Genomic DNA, 22,025 nt, shown 5'->3' with positions numbered 1-22,025 from the left:
GCAATTTGCTGATGCTGAAATCCCGCAACGTATCGAATGAAGCCTCGCGGAAGTAGCGTTTAGTTTATTCGACGGTGTATCGCATGGGATGTGAAGGAGACGTAAACTTTTTCCCCAAAGATCAGACATCGAGACAACGCACAAATGGAACCGAAAGAAAAAAAACAAGCTAAGCGATACCGGGCTAAGAAAATCTGGCATGAAAGAAAACTGGAAATGGGTTCGTTCGAAAAGCTGAAAAGTTTATTACAAAACTTTTTCAATATAACCGTGAGGGCACATTTCGGACGATTTCCATCAACTCGCATGCGGACCTGATGGATGGCGGATGGTGTCACACATAAACATTCCCTTCCGTACGTTCCTCCCGTTGCGCAATGCTTAGCAGGGAATTGCATCGAATCGATTCGGCACCTTAGACATGGCTTAGTGCCATTCAAGCGAGCTTATGCGCTGTTTGCCGCCCAGCACAGCAACTTTAACGGTGTTATCGGTTATTGATGGGGTGCATTTTTGCGGTAGATCAAACAATCATTTGGCAATAATCCACCCCCATCATTGCACTTATGCTCATCGATGTTGGAGGTATGCTGAGGTAATATTAGACCAGATCTCAATGCACAAACTGCACTTCAACGGGGTTTTTTTTTATCTACACAGACCGACCGAGGTCTGCACGTAGAATGCATAATCGTCCCTGCAATCAATTAAGTCATCCCCTGAGCGTTCCGAGTTGTGAATAACTTGTGCCTTCTAATTAAAACATTTTCTACCATGAATGAATAAATTATCACTACTGCTCTAACGAACCGCAAACGACACGGCTAGCGAAATGCACCTGTTCAAAGTTATTCCCCGCAAAGAAAAGCACACCAATTAGTGTCTTCACGTATGGCGTTAATTGTAAATAGGCTGGACATTAATTATTAAACACAGAATCTCTCCCACTCAACCAACTAGCGATCAATTTGAGTGATATTTTTAAGTATGCAGTTTTGCCGAACGGCAGTACACTGCAACTGTAATTTAATTAGTGTTTACAAATGATTGTTCGACTGCTGCTTTCATGGTTGAAGGTGGAATAATAAAAGATCTCTGGCTTCAAAGCAATCGCTCATTGATACTTGTTGACAGATTAAGTAATTGGGAATTTAATACTGCTTCTAATTGCTCCCAAGCCAATACCATAAGTTATGCATATTGTTTTATGATTAAAAGAAATGCAATGGTTGCAAGATAACTTTGAAATTTATTGACCCAATGTAGTAGTCGTTTGACTCTACTCATTTCTCCCTCATCATACACTTTAATTCAATTTTATTCGAAAGGAACGGATTTACATACGAAAGAAATAATGATTTAAATGAGGTCAACATGTATTCAACTTGGTATGTTCATTGACTTTGATACTTACTGATATTCGGAGCATAACACGATATGTAACAAACGTTAGATATGATTTAGATTCAAAGTGATTTTACTCTCTTAATTTACTCGTGACCGTTGGATGAAATTGCGCGGTCAATCATCTAGTACTACCCCAAAGATGAAAGCGACCCAGGAGGTCCAAAGCCTCTATAAAAAATTTCAATAACAACATTTAGCATTGACTATTTCCTTGACATCAGAAACTCAACAAGAGTTTTGGCCAATTTAATTACTTGAAAGTTTTTTTTTCAATTGACAACTATTTGATATTATTGTTTTCAATTAATTAATCAATTCAAAACTAGTGCCCACCATGAGTACAATGCTATTGATTTGTGCAGCCTCTGAACATTTTATATCAGTCGATAGCTTCTTCATTGTTCCAACATCGGCTTCTAGCAGCAAAAAAAGTATTCCTGGAATGCAAATGCTCGTTATGCGTGTCCATACAAGGGTTTTATCTGTACATCAATGCGATCCTTTCACCTATGCAGCTGGTACACTGATAAAGAGCAGATATGGATTGATGAGATAGCTTTAAAATTTTATTCGAAATGATTAAAACATAATAGTTCGTTGAACGATATCATTCTGCATTAACTATAAATTCCGCAACATTAGCTATAAATTCGGAACCTACAGTGCCCAAACTTTCACGTAATCCACCAGCAACGAAGCCGACTTGCCACCATCTTTATCCAGGTTCCACGTTGGTAGCCATTGTGTACGGCCATTCCAAAAATCGGTCGCCGCCTGAGGTGAGTTGTTCGTCCATGGTTTGCCCCCGGGGTTGGTGGCCGCATCCGGGAAGAATGCTACCCCACCGACCGCCAGATTGATGATGAAATGAAACTCCTGATCGAACGGCGCCATGTGCGTACCGTGACGCCACGGATTCTCTAGGTAATGCTTGCCGAAGTCACCACGCGTCCAGAAGTCACCTCCGATCGTAACCAGCTCTTCACCGTTGACGCTTACCGTGATGTTATCGGGCGTCCAAACGAAACCGAACGTGCTGAAGTTTTTATTGAACTCTTGCTCCGGCAACGCATTCTTTGTTAGCGTGGCCGTCGGATAGCCATTGTACGATGGATTCGGTCCAAAATGCAACGTCTGGCCGACCTGCCGCGTTCCGATCTGTACTCCATCCATGTACAGATTCTCGTTACCACGCGATTCCATCAGATCCATCTCGCCCGAAGCCGGCCAACTACCGTAGACGTTACGCTTCGGCAGCAACCAAATGGCGGGCCAAAGCCAATCACCGGTCGGTAGCTTTGCGCGCACCTCCGCCCGTCCGTACTTGAAGTTGAACGAACTGATCGTACGAATTCGGGCACTTTTTACTGGATTCACTATATGTTGGTTATTGCCGACCCGGACACAGCCGAAAAATGCATCGTTTGTACAGCTGCAAAGCGAATGAAACGGAAGTGTAATCATTTTCACTAGAGAACGGTTTTACGAACACGTATTCCACAGTTGAGACACGCATTTTCGTTATCAATGCAAGGTTATCGCTACCGAAAAGCATACTTACTGGTCCGTGGGATAACTGCCCTGGAGGCTCAGCGTACCGGATGTCATGTAATCAAGCCCAAATTGATCTGCGGTCAATGTTGGTCGAATATTGAGCGCTCCATCCTCAACGAACGAATTGGACCGATTGTTGGTGTACCATTGGAACTCCCAGTTCTGTGAAGGTTTGTAATATTTTAATTACTACCACCATTACTTACAATTAAAAAAAAAAAACTTCTCCAATATAACACTTACACCTCCACCTGCTAACGTATTTTCATGTTCCCATTTTTCAAAATCGAAAAAGTCGAAATTATCCTCAAATATGAGCTCTCCGCTACAAAAAGTACGACCTCGATCGATCAGGCTGCCACTGGCCGTTGTAACAGAACGCACACAATCGCTGGATGCCATAGCAGGCGTAGTAGCATCGGCCATTTCGTCGGTCCGAACACCGGTTGCCAACAGCAACGACCCGATCAACAAACGCAGCGAAACGACCGGCATTATGCAAAGCTTTGTTCGCTTGATCACACACATTCACAGCGTACCGAACGCGATTACCGGTTGGATGTTGTGACAATTCGAGCGCGATCCACCGCCTACCAAACCCGAAGAGAACTGCAGCGAGACTGAGTTCATCGACGCTGGTAGAATTAAGTTTTATAACAACCGGCACCAGAATCCGGCTGCAGATCTTCGAACCGAGCGTTGTCAAACTGGTTGTTTGATCGCAGCTATAGCCCTGTCTGACCCCGCCGTATGCGTAAAGCACGTGAGGCGCAATCGTATGATTTGAACCAGTAGTAAAATTCATGCTGATTAGTGTTTGGGTTGTTCAAAATGTCACGCGGTATAAAAGTATAAAGTAAAGCTTGTAAGTGTTGCTTTCTGTATATTGTGTAATTTATATTGATCTGCTGCACATGGTTTCAATGGTCTTGAGAATATGAATATTTTGAAAAATATATACACTTACGATTATAGCGATTAAAGCGATTAAATAAATGCAACACAATATCAATGAGACGGATTTGCTTGCCCAGCACATACTTTGAGCACCAAACGGCGCTATAATAGGCAAATTTATGTTTTCAAAATTACACAATTTTAAATTACCTCTTGATGCAGTAAAACCATTTGCAAGCTGAAGATGGTGGGCAAATCATGATTCTTATGAGGACTACGCAGTATCAGCATCAACAAAGAAATTTTATTTTTAAATAGAAGCATGGCCATAAAGACACCGATAGATGCAAACCAGAGTTGATGTTTTCTAAGGGGCATAGGTGTTCCATTTCTGGCTTTCTTTGACTATATTCATCAGAAGATATACCGGGGATTTTAGACTTGCCTTGTGTGTTCTGTCTTGTGAAGACCGGGCCGGTCCATAGCATCAATTAACATAACAATATAAAAAGTACAAGAATCCAGACCGACGCCGCTACCAAAACACCACCGGACCACGCCAAACCGAGTGCTATTGAGGTCAAATTGGTAGACTTTTAGCATTATTTTTGAACGAATGGCAAAAGTTTACACATTTTAACTTCCTCTACTTTTCCATCAATGATGTTGGTAAATATGTTCTAAGGGTTGCACCGTTGTTCAAAATGATAAAAACCTTGATTACACAATACAACAACACTTTCATGACAACCCCACAGAACCCGTAGTGGGATTCACCGATCAGTATCATTGCCTTGCCGCTGCACGACTCACTTCATGTTTGAACCGTCTCCCAACCACGTCACATCTGCTATACGATTAGCATTTCGTTCATTTTTTTTGTTCTCTCTATCTCTTTCTCTCTCACTTCTTATTTATTCCCAATATTGTTTCCTTCCATGCACACAAAAGGTGATGACCGGCTTTTTATATGATTTTACCACATCAAAAACTTTGCCCGCTATGGAGAAGTTGGAAATTTGATTCAACCGTATGCGATTCACCATTATAGCACTGTATGTGCTGTACATATTATTATGATCGATGGAAAATACAGAACCAAATAATCGAAAAGCGGAATTCCCCGCGGGAAACAACATTCTCGCTGCACGGTGCACGGCGAATGTAAAAATCCAAACAAGAGTGCCCATGCGGTCTGCTAATGTAGCAGCGAAATGCTTCGTCTCACATCACAGACCTGGTTGCTAGATACTTTTATGAAACATGACACGCTGCATCAATTATTCCCTCAAGCATTTCCAAATCCAGTTTATATTCACGTTCCATCATTCATCCGCACGTTCATCGTGACAAGGCAGCGATTGATGGGCCGATATACAATATACATTCAGTTTGAATAGATGTGCAGTACTGTCAAATTAATTAACACATTGTTAAACAAACGCAAGCGACAATCACGTTTAGTTCAAACGGGTAATGAATAGTGTATTACAGCATCTTGAGATCAACTACTACCGCAAGTACAGCAATCTTTTATTAACAACACTCTACCAAACTACTCATCGTTTGATTTTGGGCCATTTTCTTCTACTGACCCGAAGCATTTTGCGTCTTCTTTCTATCATAGGGCCCAAACCCGCACATAATCCACCTGCATCGATGCATCCTTCGAATCGCTGTCATCCAGCTTCCATGAAGGCAACCAATCGTTCTTGCCATTCCAGAAATCAGTCATCGCGCTCGGTGATCCGTTTTGCCACGGTTTGCGTGTCGGATTAATATCGTCATCAGAGAAGTAGTCGGACCCGCCAACCGCTACCGATATCTTGAAGTAGAACTCCTGGTCGAACGGTGCCATAATGCTGCCGTACCGCCAAGGATTATCAATGCCGGGTGCGCTTATATTGAAGTTACCCTTCTGCCAAAACCCTGTTCCAACCTTTACCGTGCCCGTTTCGATGTCGTTAATGCTGAATGTTATGTGGTCCGGTGTCCATTCCATCTGATAGCGATTGAAACCGGTATGGTAACCCTTGCCAGATTCCGAATTGCGCGTAAAGGAAGTGCCCGGAGCTCCATACCCGGAATCGTACGCGTTGTTCGGGCCAAACTTCAGCGTGGACGTGACCTGCTCGATGCCGACATTGATGCCATTCTTAATCAGGTCCCGATTACCTTTCGATTCCAGCAGATCGATCTCTCCGGACGCAGGCCATCGACCGTAAGCGTTCACCTTCGGCAGGAACCAAATCGCGGGCCAGAGCCAATCCCCAGCCGGCAGTTTGGCGCTTACCTCTACCTTACCGTACTTGAACGCGAACGAATCAACCGTCCGAATGCTGGCGCTCTTTACCGGATTCAGCACCTGACCGTGTGACCCACTACGTTCGCAACCTTCCGGCGAGTGTTTGGTGCATCTGCGATACGAAACGACAAATTAATAATCGGTTCTTGTACAGTGTCATCCGTCCTTACTGTTCCGCTGGTGATCCACCGTGGATATTCAGGACACCGGAGCGCAGAAAAGGTTCGCCGAACTCGTCCACCGTCAGCGATGGTCGGATAAACAGATTACCCTCTCGGACGAATGAGTTCGTGCGATTGTTGGTGAACCATTGAAACTCCGAATCCTGGAAGAGAAGGTCACAAACAGTGTTGTCTAACCGCGATATTACACCCACGATAGGATAGCAATGTCCCTTACTGTGTTGCCGGCGAGTGTGTTTTCGTGTTGCCAAGTATCCAAATCGAACCCATCGAACGTATCCTCGAAAATGAGATCACCGGGGCAGAACGGACCTGTGTACGGGAAATGGCTGTTTTAATCTTCACCTGTTGGTAAGGAATCTGACCCAATTGACGAGTTCAACGTGATAACCCACCGGACGGGGCCTTTGTGCCGCTTGCACTCGTCAGGGACTTTTCCTGACACTTGGAACTGGAGCTTGCTTTCCCGCCCAGAACGGTCCCGACCATTACCACACCCACCAGGAACAGGTTCATCGTCCGTGCTGCCGAGCTCATCACAAAATGCCGTAAGTAATATTCTAGCTCCACGAGAAATTCACGTTCAACCTCCCAGCGAACTGTCCTGATGAAATCAACCTACGCTAGGCTTTTATACTAACTTCCCACTGGAACTATGGACCTGCGCTACTTCACCGCGTGGGAACTGACAGACATCAGTTAGATTTACAGCATAATTATGCTCGTCGGGCATTGATTTACCACCGGACCCGCTCAACATCGATCATTCGGCGGAGGTCACACGCTCGCACCTGCTGGTGACGAAACGATGAAAGACTTCGGAAGTAACGTACCTCGACGTGTGAAAGTTGGAGCATCCAGCATCAAGTTGCGACAATGCCCAACACACCGCCTTCATGTCTGTAACGAGATTACTATCGAAAGTGTCATGTTGGACACGGCGCATCGATGATGAGCAGCCGGTGTCATGAGTGCATCATTCGTACGGTTGTCAGATGCACACCATTAGCATCGAACTGGGCTGGAGCAGGGCAGGGAGCACCGGAACACGGGGGAATGATTCGCGATAAGAATCGGAAAATGAAGTGAAACCAAAAGCTTTCGTCAGATGTGGCATCAGTTTAATGACATTGTGCGACACTAGGCGGCACGCGGGTACGATAGACAAACGATCTGATAAATGATTTACGCACCAGTGTCCAGTAGGGGTTTGTATAGTACGGGTCCGTATTAAAAGGTTTGTTATATTTCCAGCCGTTGCAAATGTTTCTATTCCATGTTGATAAATTCTAATAAGTTGACAACGGCATTTGAAAAGGTTTTGCAACTAAAATGAGAAACAAATAATTATAACAGTAGTGGCACACACTAACCTCTCTTACATGTATGACTTTCGTTAAATTTCTCATCTTATTTTATGGATGTTATAGCAAAAAAGGCAATTCACAAGAAAAAACATATTAGTATTCCTGTATCAAGCGAATTATATGAACGAATAAAATTAGACTTTAAGCTGCCGTACAGCGGACGGAGTTGTATGTTATGGCAAATTGCAGACATTATTTTATAATCAATAATAGTAATAATACTAAATGGGCTTCATTTTTGCTTCATTTATTGTACTCCTGTGTTTTTTTATTGTGGATTTGTCGGTTGTCGGCCCACCTTATAATTAAAACATATATAAATAAGAGGGAGAATATGATTAAGAAATATTTTATTTTGAATAAACCATGATTATTTGTGAAACACATGGTCCTCTTTAAACAAAATTTAAAAATTAAATGTAATACATAATGTCAGCTCCTGAAATTTATGGACAATGAAAGAAAATAAACACTCTACATAATTAAACATTGCGATAGAAAACCCACAGATACTTTCAAACTATCAACTAATTCAATTGTTCCGTCATCGCAGGGAAAATGTTCTCCATCCAGAATATCTCCCAAAAGGTGATGATTTAATTTATAAAAAAAAAACACGCGCATACACAGAAAACTCTAGCCATTTCCACAGAAATTGGCAAAAACAAACTTTTCGCTCGCAACAAATCCAATGCGCCCCAGGAGGATGATCCGGAAAAATGAAATCAACGTGAATTATTCCGTTCCAGTTGAGAGATACTGTATTTGCTACGGAAGCGTGGAAACGTTCGCTATTTTCCACCCATTGCTGCACTGAAATCTAAAATCGCGTTGCTGCTGCTAGAACGGATTGCATAAAATATGCAAACGTTCCAGTGCGATGTCACTTGATAATGCAGAACGATTGATCAACTTTCCACCGAAGCGAGGGGTTACGCTATTAGTTTTATCTCCGCACGGTACACACTCACTGTGTACACTATACTTCATCTCTCAACATTTATACCTCTTGTCTCACGGGGGCAAACGGCTAGAAGTGATAACGAATCGTGCACTGAAGCGTTAGTAGAACCCAACTTTGCTTTCATTATTATTGATGCTTACGCTTCTATGGCAAAATGCTAAAACAAATTATCACAATGATTAGCAAGTTGTGCCATGTTTGGCTGTATAGCTGTTTTATTTTATTTACGCTGAAAAAACAACATATAAACCACCTGCCAATCCTTTTGTCAATGGATGAAACGCACCCATAGCAAATAATCTCCGATACAGCCGTTGCAGAATAACCGTTTATCTCGATTGGCAACATTTTTGCAACAATTTGTAGGATCTAGCTGTTCCACTTTACCTAGCGGATCCTCTCGCTGATAAGATAGCAATTGAATTTATCTTACTAATTAAATACAACCGTGTCTGGTTCAGCCCACATCAAAAGACGCAGTTCTGCGACGGTTTAACATGTTATGTTTATATTTCCACTGACCTCGTTGTGTATATGAAGATAAAAACGGTTATGGATACACGTTTAAATTGTGTTGGACGCCGTCTTCGTGTCTTGTTTTCCTTCTTTAAAAAAATCACTTACCACATCCACTACATTACATATTCATTTCATGTCTTTTTCCTTCAAATCTAGCTATATTACTTCTGTTTGTTTTTGGCTTTGGCTCAAGGTACTTTTGTGTTGCATGGTAGCGAGTAAGTTACTTGGAAGACTACTATTATTTGTTTCATCGCCACCAACTCACTCTGCGATGTTAAATTACCCTAACTCACAATCACCGCTGTAGTTTGTCGTACAAGTTGAATCGTTACATCAATACGTACGAACATGACCCTACCTTTATATAAAATAAAACCAAACGCATACAACTTACGTACAGACACAGAGGCGTATCACTAAACCGGATCGGATTCTACTGTCTAAGTGGCACATGTTTGTGCGGTCTCTCTTCGTCGGTGGTGTTTGTCATTAAAGTATTGCTCGATCTCGGCAAAGCTCTTGCCAAACGTTTCCGGCACGTAACAATAAATATAGGCTACTCCAGCAAAACACGTGACGGCATAAAGATAGAAAATCCCACGTATTGCAACCTGCTCAAGCAGATAAGGAAAGATCTTGACCACACCGAACATCAGCACGTACGCCACAGAAACGGTCAGCCCTCCAAGCTTTCCTTTGACCTAGAATGTGGGAAAAAAATCCCCAATTCAAAACATTAGCAGATAATTAATAAATCATACGAAAGGTACCTTAAGGACTTCGTCGCTACTTACATCTGTGGGCAGCAGCTCTCCAATCATCGTCCAGGGCAGCACAAGATAACCGAGCGCGCTGAAGCATACATAACCAAGAACGCATGCCAGCAAGACGTAACTGCCAATCGCTGCATTACCCGTACGGTTGTGCAACAGATCGAGATATAATCCTCCAATTGTCATGCATACACCCATCGCCAGTCCCGAGATGCAAAGCAATGGGCGGCGGCCGTACTTTCTCGAGCAGCCTGACGTTATAATAGACATGATGAAGCGTATCAAGCCCAAGACTACCAGGGCAGTGTACTGATTGAATGTAGCTCCCTGTTCGCCTTCCAACGTAGCTTCGTTGATCTGTTGGAATACATTCAGCGCGTAAAAGATGAGTACGTATGCACCGGAAAGCTGTTGGAATAGAAACACTAGCAGCAGGATGGTCATCGGCCGGTACACTCGAGGCTGAAGAAACACTTTTAACGACAGTGTGCTGATCGCAGTCGTTGCTTTCCCGGTCGTTACGTGAGGCTGACGGATCGCAGTAGTATTTGCAGCGATTTGTTGAAATTGTTCCTCTGCTAACTGCAAAGCAAACACAAATGAATTGTTACAAATAATAAAAGGTTAGCACATCTTCCTATTACGGTTAAACCATGACCCAGCATCTTACCTTCTTATTACGGTACAACCAATAAAGAACGCTCCGCGCCTTCGTAGGATCCTTCTTTGTGAATGTCACTAGCCAATGTGGAGACTCGGGAATTAACAGAATCAACAGGAACGATACAACAGAGTATCCAGCAAATATGTAAGCTATCGCTCGCCAATCGAAGAAAACCGCTGAAAAATGTATTAAAAGAGAAACAATTAGTTCAAACCTTTCACTGTTCACCCAACAAGCATGCCTCTCACCTAAAACGCAGGTAAGTAGAATCCCGAACGAAACAAACACACTGTTTGCGCACAGGAGCATCGGGCGCAACGATACGTGAGAAATTTCACTGACGTACACCAGTGCCACGGTTGTAAGACCTCCGGACGTACCCAAGATGATGCGAGCAACGTATATCATGCCGACGTTCGATGCTGCGGCAATCAAGATCCAACCGAGTGCAAACGGAATGCAGGTTGCAAGCGATATCTTCTTGCGGCCAAACTGATCCATCAGCTGACCAACGACAAGCGAACCTAGCGGTAAGGCAATTGTCACCACCGACGCTATCCAGGATGCTTCATTACGCCCTATCAGGATGGGACTGTCCGGTTCGGACAGCTGTGGCAGAAGTATGGCTGAGTAGGTCATGTTAATACCCGCCTGCACAACGATCAAATTCACCAAACATGTAGCGAGCACCTGCAATAAACAAGCACAGACCAATTACGATGGGTTTCTTTTACGTTAAAGCGCACAGGTACCTGGCGATATGCATCCTTCCAGCACACACTCGTCAATGGTTTGTTCGGCACAGTAGTTGCTGGTAACTTTACGCTTTCAAGTTCGATCGAAAGTGGTTGTGCTTCGAGATCGTGATGATCCTTACGTTCTTCGTCTTCGACACCATTCAGTGTTCCGGGTATGCCGATGCGCGTTCTCTCAATATCACCAGTTCCGTTCTCGGTCGGAGCCATTTTGCAGACCGCCAAGCTCTGGGTGGATGTGCTATCAGCGTCTCATTGGGAAGGGTGTCTCGCAAACTGTCAGAAAGATGATACGATGCTACGCTGTTGTAGATAGTGTTCGGAGCGATATGCAACGTTTCAGCGGCGCGGTGCAATCAGAAGATAAATAACCCTCTCTTGTTTCATTGAGATAAGACCAGCTGTCGAGGTCCTGTTGTTTGTTCAACGCCAACCACTGAAAAGAGCAACACTTGGTTACAACTGGAATGGTTGTGTATGGCTTATTAGTTTGTATGACTAATATTCCTCCTATTAAAGGATCATCGAAAACAGTCGGTAAGGACGTAAAAACAAGTCATAAACGGCATGAAAACATTCAGTCAAATTATAATATCATTCATCAAAGTGCTGATGCTTCAATTATTTTAAAATTAAAAATAAAATATTACGAAATATCATGATTCATGATAATCACCACAATAGCTAAACTTTTAGAGGCAAGATATTTTACAAGATAACAAAATATTATGGTTGTGATCATTTGTTTTAACTCATTTCAATGAATAAAATCGTGGATAATTTTTGTTACTAATAGTAGCAACTCTATACTTTCAATGGTACACAATTCAATTCGATTTTGATTTATTGATTTGCTCTCGAACATGCATTCCCTGGAATGTGTCGGTTATCTATTTGGTTTCAATACCAAGCACATTCAAGTTTAAAACAATTAGCTATGCTATAACTTTTCAATTTAAGCCACAAATAATGGTTTAAATGGCATTCACAATTAACTATCATTTTCCTCACATAGTCACAAATAGAGGCGGGCCAGCAAGGCTACACCGGATCGGGCACGTGCTCTGTGAATGATTGTGATAATAATTATTGTTGTCGTAGTATTCACCTCGCAGAATATATTTTCGTAATGCTACATTGTGTAGTTTTTTTTTTGTATTAATTCCTGCACATAAACCAGACACTCACATACTCACGCACTACACTCTAATATACGGAAGCGTGTGCTGCTGACGGAACAGCGATGAAAGTGAAACGTAAACAAACCACACTACCTTCATTTCTGTTTTGCTCGAAGGCTACACGCATCAAAGCAAACCAACAGTCGCTTGGGAGTGTTTTAGTTCACGAACAGCTGATTCCAAATGTACGGAACACTGAGAGAGCACGTTCAGAGAGATAGAGCAAGGGAGCAAGAGAGCGTTTTTGGTGAAGTTGGACAAAACAACAATGAAGTATGCTAAGAAACGTGAAGTTACATAGCAACCAAGGACAAAGAGCATCCGGAGGGTGCGTAAAAAGTAGAACATTCAACGTTGAACGACTTTTACGCATACGCGGTGTAACAACATCACAACAAACCACACTACGCTTGCAGTTCATCTCACTACTACTATCGATGGTAAAAAAAATGTTCAGTGTAGTCTTGTGGCGCGAGGTCAACAAACTTTCGAATTAGATTAGATGGAGGTTTTATAGGAATACGCAACTGAATAGTGCAACTGCAGCATTACACATTACACTCAAACGAATATTTACAACCAGTTACTGCCTGAATATTACTGCACATATGCCACACAGAGACGAGTGATATGAGATAGAGATTAACGACGGATTTTCGTTAGCAAAGAAAACAAAGAACGATGAAACAATCGGAACCACGAACTGCCTCGAAACGCAATGTAAAAGATGCCTACCTAAGCAGCTGCACACTATCACACTACACATGGCTCACCATCCATCCATCATGCGTCTCCATCGACTTCCGTACCCCACTTATAACCTCCGAATGGTTCTCAACGTATGCAGACACCTCGAACACGGGCACCAAACTATATGCAATCAACCGATACGTATTATTAAACTTATCCACTACACACTTGGCGGGTTGCGCCCGGTTTCCCTTTCTGGTGGTACATCAGCGAAAAATGGCACCCCCTACTCATAAGCAAAAAACTAGAACGTAAACACGGGGCGACGACTAACCACGAACAATGACAGCACGCGACAGTGCATTGCGTTAGATTGAGCGTACGCAGTGCGGTTGCCTAGCATCGCTTTTCGCTGCTATCGCAAATGTAAACAATATTCAAATGTTTGTGCGGATCCTACTTTTAACTCCGTTTAACTTCGTTTGTACTCCATTTCTGATTAATATTTTCACAATTAATTTCAGCTATGTACTGCTTCGAATAAACAATATTTTCCAACCGTTGGAATAATCGAAGCACAAACCACTGTTCGTGACTAATTCGTTATTACACAATTTAAAATAGTGCTTTTACTAATTGGTAGTGTTATTCATAATATTTAAAAAAAATTACCTCAACAGTCTCCACATTTTTAGCTCTTTCCCCTTTCAGGACAGACAATCCCTTTAAAATAAGCTATTTCATTACCATCTTTTCTACACGCACGTAAAGATTTTAATTCATCGATTTTGACACACCCTGTATTGCATTTTGAAATATTTCAACATTCCAGCCAGTTGGGATGTTTGTTCAGATTGGTTTGAAGTCAAAGCCGAATGTAGCTGCCCTGCTCAAAGTCTCTATAAAAATAACAAACAACATCTAGGTTAAAGTTTCATACATTCATTCATCATTCATACTCATCAACATGTTCGGACGACGAATGCCTCAATGCCAGACTATTTACATCAGATATTCAAATAGATCGAAAAATAGTATGTAAGGTGTGATGATTTCCCAAAACGTGATTTTTGAAGAGAGATATGCAGTTTATGGATGTTATCTGTAATTCGGTAATCTGGCGCTGCGGTTGCCGCACGGCAAATGCTGCAAACAAAAGAAATATCAGTTTCCAATCATTATGAATTGAAAAGCATTATGCAGTTTGTGATAAGTAGCACAATTCTTTTGCCAATCGAAAACGGAACAAACGCTAGGTTCAACGACAATACTATCTCACAATCTTATCTCTCAAACAGCTATCTGCCGACTAATGATCAGGCATCGAACAGATGATCGCAGGTAAGAAGAATCACGTAACCTGAAATCATTGCATGCACCCACAACAAAATGACATTTATTTTATCACTTCGCAATTGAGCTCTTTCTATTATTACTCATAACAATATCATTCTGATTAGATATACACATTATTTGAACGAGATCTTGTGATATTATTACGTGAATAGAACCATCAGTAGTTTATCTTTCTTTTAAAATGGATCTTTTTTGTATGCGTTATATTGTAAATAATAGTGCATTCCGTTTAGCTGCTCTTGGAGCAAATCACATTATCTTTCCAAGAGGTGTCGCGGACATCTGTTTTTCGATAAGAGAATGATGTTAAGTGTGCTGCTTTTGTGGTTCATTTACAACTGGTTGCCACAACAATCTGTATCATTTCTCTTTTAAATTCGATATCGATCTCACCACAAAGTGGATATTCAGCAGCAAACAGTATAATATTCTTTGCTAATCTTTTTCAAACGTTGAATCAAGTTGTAACTGCAACAGCACTATAGTATTGAACAACAATCGACAGATTTTTTTTGCAGGGTTGTAAAACACAGCCGCAGCATATAGGTAGCCGTACTATGATTGTCCACCCGTGTATGGCGTTATTTGGCGATAAGCTCTAACAATTTGTACCATCGACATTGAAACATAATCTCCAGCTAACCGAGTAAAACTTTACGCATCATGCTACTGCTCGGCTCGCTGCCCGGATCCGATGAGCTTGTATCCGCAACGCATCTGTAAGTCAAAATGGAAAAGTTGTATTATTCCTCATTTTAATATCAACTTGTTAGTTAAATAAAATCATTGCTTACTTTGAGGAGCATAAATACTGCAACAAAGGAATACGGTATTTGCCACAGAAATCGACGAACTTGATATGTTCTACCCGGTTGTCGAAAAATACTCCTAAAAATATAAAACACACAACACAATAATATACAAGAAGATCCAAATTCCTCGCACTAGTCCGTCCTTTGGTTGCTCACCTTTGCAATTTGGGTTGACGCAGCAGTTCGCTGTATGAAGATACTCAATCAGGGTACGCGGTAAATCTTCCGCTCCATACCGAATGGCACAGGTTTTCACAGTACGTCCAGCGAGCTCCAGCAAACTTGGCGGATTCAATGTCATATCCTTTACGAAGCGCACGACTAATGGGTTATCGCGCAGACTTAGCTGTGGACGCAAAAAAGGTAAACGCAGTTAAGACAAACGAGACTAAAAATGTACGTGTGTGTTTGTTTTTTTTTCTTCCTATTAGCTGCATTCTCCACGTGAGCGTGCCGTGATTGTCTCGCAGTGTCACCTTTCCTACTAATGCAGGGTACCATATGTTTTTTTTCTGTTAAAAGTGCATGTCATGTTAAAGTGCGAACTACGCTAGCTAATCGTACTGCATCATCGACGATCAGTGTTATCAGTCGTGTTGCTCTTTGTCAACGAGAGCCCTTCCCTTAATATCAGCTCTCACACTATTAATCAAGATCAAACAGGCTAAATTGTACAAGCGATGACGTAGATCGCTCAAGACTTACTAAGTATTTTACGTTGTGTTTTCTTCACCTTTCCAATCTTCACTTTGAACGGAGTAAACAACAATACGGTAGTATTAAAATGATGCACAAAATACTTGTGCTTACGATAGGATTTCGACTACAATATTATTCCACTTTTTCCATAGTCATAATCAAAAAATAAGGGCCGATCATGTAGGATCCATCCAAAAACTCGATTTCTTGCTAAAAAAAAGTATGTTATCTCATAATCAAAAAGAGAAAGCAGTAGATGCTATGCTTAAGCTTTTCTTAACCCTGCAATTACAGTAATCTAAAGTGGGCGTTGTGTGACAAGACAGTTACACCATTAACCAATCCCTTTTCAAACAAAACCGCACCCTTGCGGAAAAGTGGAGGCAACTAGACTTGGCTTTATCGGATTTACCACTCAATTTGTCAAATAACACTATAAAAGCTATATTGAGGTCAAGACGCCATACGTTTAACATCGCCCACAATGCCACAAACTTTCAACAGCGTCCTGCAACAGTAACGTACCTCAGTTAAGTTTCGCAACGTTATAATCTCCCGTGGAAGATGTCTTAAACGATTTTTGTGCAATAGTAGCGACTTTAGATTGACCAGCCGTGCTATGGACGCAGGGAGCATCTCTAACAGATTATCACACAGGACGAGGGCGTGCAAATGATTGAGCAGTCCGACAGTCTCCGGGATCTCGGAAATCAGGTTTCCACCGAGTGAAAGCAGCTGCAGGCTATAAAGAGTGAAAACGAGATGGAATTAACATTAACTTATTAAAATATATATTTCCTACCATCATATAAAGGAATAAGTTGAAAAAACGCTTTTGGAAGCGGATCATGAATTTGAACACTACTCAAGCGACTTCATTATGTCATTATGCAAACCAGATAGATTCGTAACATTTTAATACGTACACGAACGCAATTAGCAATAAACGCACACAATAATGAACAATAAAATGCTCCCCAAAAACTTTCCTGCTGTGTTCACGATAACGCTCCTATCTCATAGCACTGGAGCAATTGCTATCTGTCAGGCAGTTTAGTGCAAGATAAACGAATTGTCGCCTCCTTCGCAACTGTTTCTAATATTGTGCGAAACGCAACTAGGACCATGAAATGCGTTATCATGATAAAACAAAGCCCAAACAGCCATATCAGCTATTTCTCGAATTCAAAAGAGCATAGAGCTGGTCTAACAATTAGAAAAAATTACGTCAAATGCAATTGCTTCGCCTCAATATTGATTATTTTTAAATGAACTCTGCTAGTAATATGCTCGAGCAACCGTTATTTAGAAGTGTGCGTTTTTTTAACTCGCTAATTACACTAACCGTATGTGTTGTATCCACTATTTCAATGCCTTTAAGTATTTCTGTTCTCGTGCCAACTTACTTTTGCAGCTTCCATATGTCCTTTGAAACGTTGGTGATCTGGTTGCCCCCTAAATAAAGATATTTCAGCGACCGCAGCTCAATCACTTGTTCGGGAAAGTGTGCGAAACGGTTGCCACTCAAATTAAGTTCCTTGAGACCGCTCCCGGCAGCTGCTAGCAACGATTTTGGCAGCGACTTATCCGTCAGCAAATTGTTCTTCACGATCAGCGTCGTCAGCTGGCATTGCGTGATCACCTCGGGCAGCTCTTCCAGACGGTTATTGCTCAGATCCAGCACCTTCAAATTGGTAAAGTCGCCAAGCGACAGCGGCACCCTTATCAGCTTGTTGTGATTGAGCAGCACCGTTTCGATATCTTCGGCCAGCTTCTTCGACTTCGAAACGCGCAACAGATCGTCGTCGAGATGTCGCTTGTTCGAATGGCCCAGATCGACCGTTTTCTGTTCGCGCGAGTCGCTATCGCAGCTGTCCGAAGTGTAGACGACATCCATTTTGTGGTGTAGGCGTTGTTTTTCGAGACGAAAACCCCACGATGCAAGTGTCTTCGGTATTATCTATCACCGTGGACCAACGTTCCGCACTGAACCAGCTGTCCTACGTTCTGGAACACGTACACTGCGTTCCGTCGATCGATCGAGGCATCGAAAGATAACCAACGAAACCTGCTGAACTGCTGGTCTTGGTGGTGTACTGCTGCAAGAGAGAGAGGGAGAGGTTTCAGAGACATAGAACATATAAATACGCCGGTCATATAAGCGGAAGCGGACTGTCCTAGCAAAAACACCACTCACACAGAAGACACAAACAGATCAGACCAAAATGCTAAAACCTAAGATGAAAATAGAACAACCGATAAATAAAAATTACACACAGTCACACATTCTCGCGGCTACACAACATATGAGGGGGTGAAGGATCAACTAAGAATTAATGGCACTTTGAGATAAAAAAAACACTACAGCAACGCAAGCTTGATCATACAAAGAAATTTGTATTGAAGGTAGGTTTCACTTGGTTGTTTTTGCTAACTTACTGACTATCTTTTGCCACAGGGAACCGCGTCTCGTCGTGACTACAGCACAAAATGAACGAATGTGCTCGCACGCATGCGATTCGCTTTGCGCAACAAGTGTAAAGTATTTACGCGATAACAACCCAACGACAACGACAACAACAACAGTGCGCCGCTTCGTCCGGTATTGTTACCGTTGAGAGACCAAATCAATGGCTTCGGGTGGATCGACGAATAGCTCGTTTTATATAGGCTACGGTCTTGTTTCCATCTCTTTCAAGGCCGGATGGGCTGGGTGAGCGCATGGCGGTGTGGTGGTGGGTAGATAGATTTTGCGATGATAAACATGAGAAAATAAGTCCACCACCAATACCGCATCATGCAATCATGCTATTACCTTTTTTCCTGCTTCGAGAGGACACTTGTTCGAATCTCTTGTTCGCATAGGAATCTACCCTATCCAGTGTGTGTTGGAACGAATCTTTTTGGGTAGTATGCGTGGTTGTCGTCACCCGTTATCAGCCAGCCCAAGTTGCCCGTTGCCCTCTCTTGACGGTGGTTGGCTGAATGGCACACTGCTCTATGGACATTCGGTAGCCCGCGACAGTACTCGCTGTCGTATGCCAGACGGGATGAGAAACCCACCAGCAACGTCACGACAAAAAAAAAGAAACAGCCTCCAGCAGACTTATCACTGCAGGAGAACGTTGCAAAACGGCATACCAATTCCACGACCGTCTAACTGTTCGGACGACTTCCAACTGATAGAACCATTGTGCAAATGTATTGTATTAGCCCGCCACTGCCCGAAACTACGCGCACATACGCATCTAACCGACGTTGAGGACCACTTACTTGAAAGTGGGAGATTGATACCTCCGCTTATCGCGGCCTTTCCTTTAGCTTCCCATAGATGGAAAAGAAAGAAAAAGTTAGTTTGATAACCGTTAGTAGCAATACTAACAGCGACGTACACCAACACACCACCGTCCAGACTAAAGGAACTGGGAAATTTGCGAGCAGTAACGAATCATTCGTCCATCCGAGCCAAGTGATCGTTTGAAGTGACTTAAATGAAATTATGAAACCTTGCTCTTTCAGACGACACATGGAATTGGCTGACATCAATTGTCTTAATCGGAATAAATTAATGATCATTCAGCAATGCGATCAAGGACTGGACAGTGGCCAAATGGTCTTCACTCCCTTTCGAAATCGAACGTGCATTTTTTAAATGTTTGAAAGATTTTTTTTGAAGCAACGTGAAACGATATAAACGAATAGATGTGGAGCTAAAACAAAGAATCAAAATTACTCACAGAATGCAAATAAGGTTAACAGAAAGTGAATGCTAAAGTGTGGTAAGGAATTTTGTAAAAAATTAAACCAATAATAGGTGAAACTAGCAAATTGATATCCAAACTACCACGCCGTCTCTCACCTCAAATTAGTTTAATATGTTGGACAACAGTGACTCTCGATTCACATGCTTTAGCGTTCGTTTAAATGTTGTAAAACTTTATCGCCGACTAGTTCAATACTAAGCGTTGCTGCAGCTCACTAGCGGCCAGTTGTACACCTGAAGAGCTTTCAAACATCAGCCTAAACTACGTTTTTTAAAGTAAATAAATATGCAGCTTCTTTTACGTCTACACAGAACGAGATCGAGTTTACAGCGCACAATACGAATGTGCTGAATCGTCATCCTCTCCACACAGTTGCTTCAGCGATTTTCCCTTCAGACGAATGTACTCCTGGTACCATTTGTTAATTTTCGATGCTTGTCGTTCCTCAAAGTAACTAATGGCGTCGTGGATGAAAATGTCGTTCTCCAAGCGCTGGGTACCGTTGGCAAGTGCGGACCGTGATAGCTCGTCCGCTATTCGGTTTCCGCACACCTCTACGTGGCCCGGTATCCACTGAATCGTAATTTGAAATGTACGCGCCAACTCGAGGATCTCGTTTGCAACCGCGTTGCGATAGCGGGAGATTCGATTCTTCTTCAAAAACGTGCACGCCGCTTGGCTGTCGGTTAGCAAGACCGCTCGATGCAGGCTACGTTCGGCAATATGTTGCATGGCTACCTTGATCGCTAGTGTTTCCGCTGTCATGATGCTAGTGTCGAGCTTCAGCTGAACGGCTATCCGCACGTCGTTCGTTTCGTCGTACACACCGATGCCACACTGACCATCCGGAGATTTTGAAGCATCCGTGTAAATATGTACACAGCCACAGTACTCACTCTCCAGCACATACTCGGTCAGGCGGCGCATCGTTTCCGGTTGCAAATTGCATTTTCCGACTTGTAACTGTTCGAGTGTCGGATTAACCCGCACGTCGGTCAACAGTTCGGCGGTACGTATGTGCTTCGCGATCGCCTCAAATATATAACGATTCTCGAGGAATATCCTTTGCACGAACGACAATGGTTTTCCGGTATCCAATGCTTCCAGGTCTCGCAGTTCACTATACGTACGATTGTTGCTGCGGCAGTGTTGAGCAATTTCACGAGCAGCAATCATTTCGCGGGCCAATTCAAGCTGTTCCCGCTTGGCAAGACGCTGGCGATGTTTCCGGTACTCCAGTAGCAGAGCGTTCCGACACATATTCCATCCTCCAGTTTCGCTATGCATCCCACGAGCCACACAACGGTTATCCAACGATGTTGCTAAACTTTGTGAACGGCAACTGCAGTATTCTTTCAAGTGACTCAGGAACTTTCTGTACAAATTGACCCACAATTCATAGCGAGTATACATTTTCAATCTCGAACCGAAAAACGAGCAGCAAAACACTCCGTAGCTTATATTCCGATACTCAAATTTTGCTACCAAAACAAAACACAACCTTCACGACAGATTCAAGGGCCTACTGCGCATCAGCACAATTCTCTTCAACACCAAGAGTCTAGAGTTCGGCGAATACCTCTCACACAAACAGAACCGGCAGTATTACCTTTATTGCGTTTTTTCCACCGCCACACACGATCGCAGTGAAACGTACACGATTAGAACAATAGAGCAACGTAGGTGCGCACCAGCATCTCGCTAGTTCAGATTATTGTGCCGCCTTGCGACGAGATGCAAGAAGAATCTTTTGAACCTCTGCATCCTTCGTCATCTGACACCCGTTCAAAACAACATCAGCTGTCAATCCGCATGTACCCAGGCAGCAATTATGGCAATTTTTTGGCGCATTTTCGATTATTCGCACTCACTGCATAATAAATAGCAGCTATTTTCAAGAAATGTGCTACACCATGCAACATTTTCCGTTTTCCATTTCCTATCCGTTTTCCGTTTAGCTTTTCTGGTCAAATCCTCGCTCTTCCTTTGGAGTTGGAGTTCCTGCTATTGATACGCCAGAGGGTGGACTGAAACTAACCGGGTCAGAGCCATCCGCATGCGATCCGAAGCGATCGGAAGTCGCAGCTCCAACTGATCGTCGTCAGTTATGCCTACTTGCATCATTTGCATGTA

At 42.7% G+C, this 22,025-nt stretch overlaps 4 protein-coding genes across 7 annotated transcripts; all 4 read right to left on the bottom strand.

Moving 5' to 3' along the window:
• Window positions 1-1,949: 1,949 nt before the first annotated feature.
• On the bottom strand, window positions 1,950-3,564 carry LOC128297929 (beta-1,3-glucan-binding protein-like). The gene is made up of 3 exons (XM_053033645.1): window positions 3,205-3,564; window positions 2,969-3,123; window positions 1,950-2,839 (listed from the first exon to the last, which is right to left on the bottom strand). The coding sequence occupies exons 1-3, from the start codon at window positions 3,487-3,489 to the stop codon at window positions 2,065-2,067; spliced, it is 1,215 nt and encodes a 404-aa protein (XP_052889605.1). The 5' UTR covers window positions 3,490-3,564; the 3' UTR covers window positions 1,950-2,064.
• A 1,876-nt stretch (window positions 3,565-5,440) lies between these two features.
• On the bottom strand, window positions 5,441-6,882 carry LOC128297930 (beta-1,3-glucan-binding protein-like). Its single transcript, XM_053033646.1, has 4 exons — window positions 6,741-6,882; window positions 6,563-6,657; window positions 6,334-6,488; window positions 5,441-6,275 (listed from the first exon to the last, which is right to left on the bottom strand). Exons 1-4 carry the CDS (start codon window positions 6,880-6,882, stop codon window positions 5,480-5,482), a joined length of 1,188 nt encoding a protein of 395 aa, XP_052889606.1. The 3' UTR covers window positions 5,441-5,479.
• A 2,009-nt stretch (window positions 6,883-8,891) lies between these two features.
• LOC128297928 (facilitated trehalose transporter Tret1-like) lies at window positions 8,892-11,600 on the bottom strand. Its single transcript, XM_053033644.1, has 5 exons — window positions 11,388-11,600; window positions 10,884-11,325; window positions 10,642-10,811; window positions 9,993-10,553; window positions 8,892-9,899 (listed from the first exon to the last, which is right to left on the bottom strand). The coding sequence occupies exons 1-5, from the start codon at window positions 11,598-11,600 to the stop codon at window positions 9,639-9,641; spliced, it is 1,647 nt and encodes a 548-aa protein (XP_052889604.1). The 3' UTR covers window positions 8,892-9,638.
• A 3,169-nt stretch (window positions 11,601-14,769) lies between these two features.
• On the bottom strand, window positions 14,770-21,657 carry LOC128297674 (leucine-rich repeat-containing protein 58). 4 transcript variants are annotated; one of them, XM_053033357.1, is made up of 6 exons: window positions 21,502-21,657; window positions 17,535-18,227; window positions 16,654-16,870; window positions 15,586-15,775; window positions 15,412-15,505; window positions 14,770-15,334 (listed from the first exon to the last, which is right to left on the bottom strand). In XM_053033357.1, exons 2-6 carry the CDS (start codon window positions 18,023-18,025, stop codon window positions 15,256-15,258), a joined length of 1,071 nt encoding a protein of 356 aa, XP_052889317.1. In that variant the 5' UTR covers window positions 18,026-18,227; window positions 21,502-21,657; the 3' UTR covers window positions 14,770-15,255. The 4 variants fall into 4 exon arrangements, with proteins under 4 accessions (XP_052889317.1, XP_052889318.1, XP_052889320.1 ...); XM_053033358.1 differs by lacking the exon at window positions 21,502-21,657 and adding an exon at window positions 18,944-19,203; XM_053033360.1 differs by lacking the exon at window positions 21,502-21,657 and adding an exon at window positions 18,944-19,203 and having other exon boundaries at window positions 17,535-18,224.
• Between the last annotated feature and the right edge of the window lie 368 nt (window positions 21,658-22,025).

Source organism: Anopheles moucheti, chromosome 2 (genome assembly GCF_943734755.1).
Source record: "Anopheles moucheti chromosome 2, idAnoMoucSN_F20_07, whole genome shotgun sequence".
Classification (NCBI taxonomy): domain Eukaryota; kingdom Metazoa; phylum Arthropoda; class Insecta; order Diptera; family Culicidae; genus Anopheles; species Anopheles moucheti.
The sequence above is the reverse complement of the archived record's forward strand: the minus strand, read 5'-3'. Positions and strand labels throughout refer to the sequence as shown.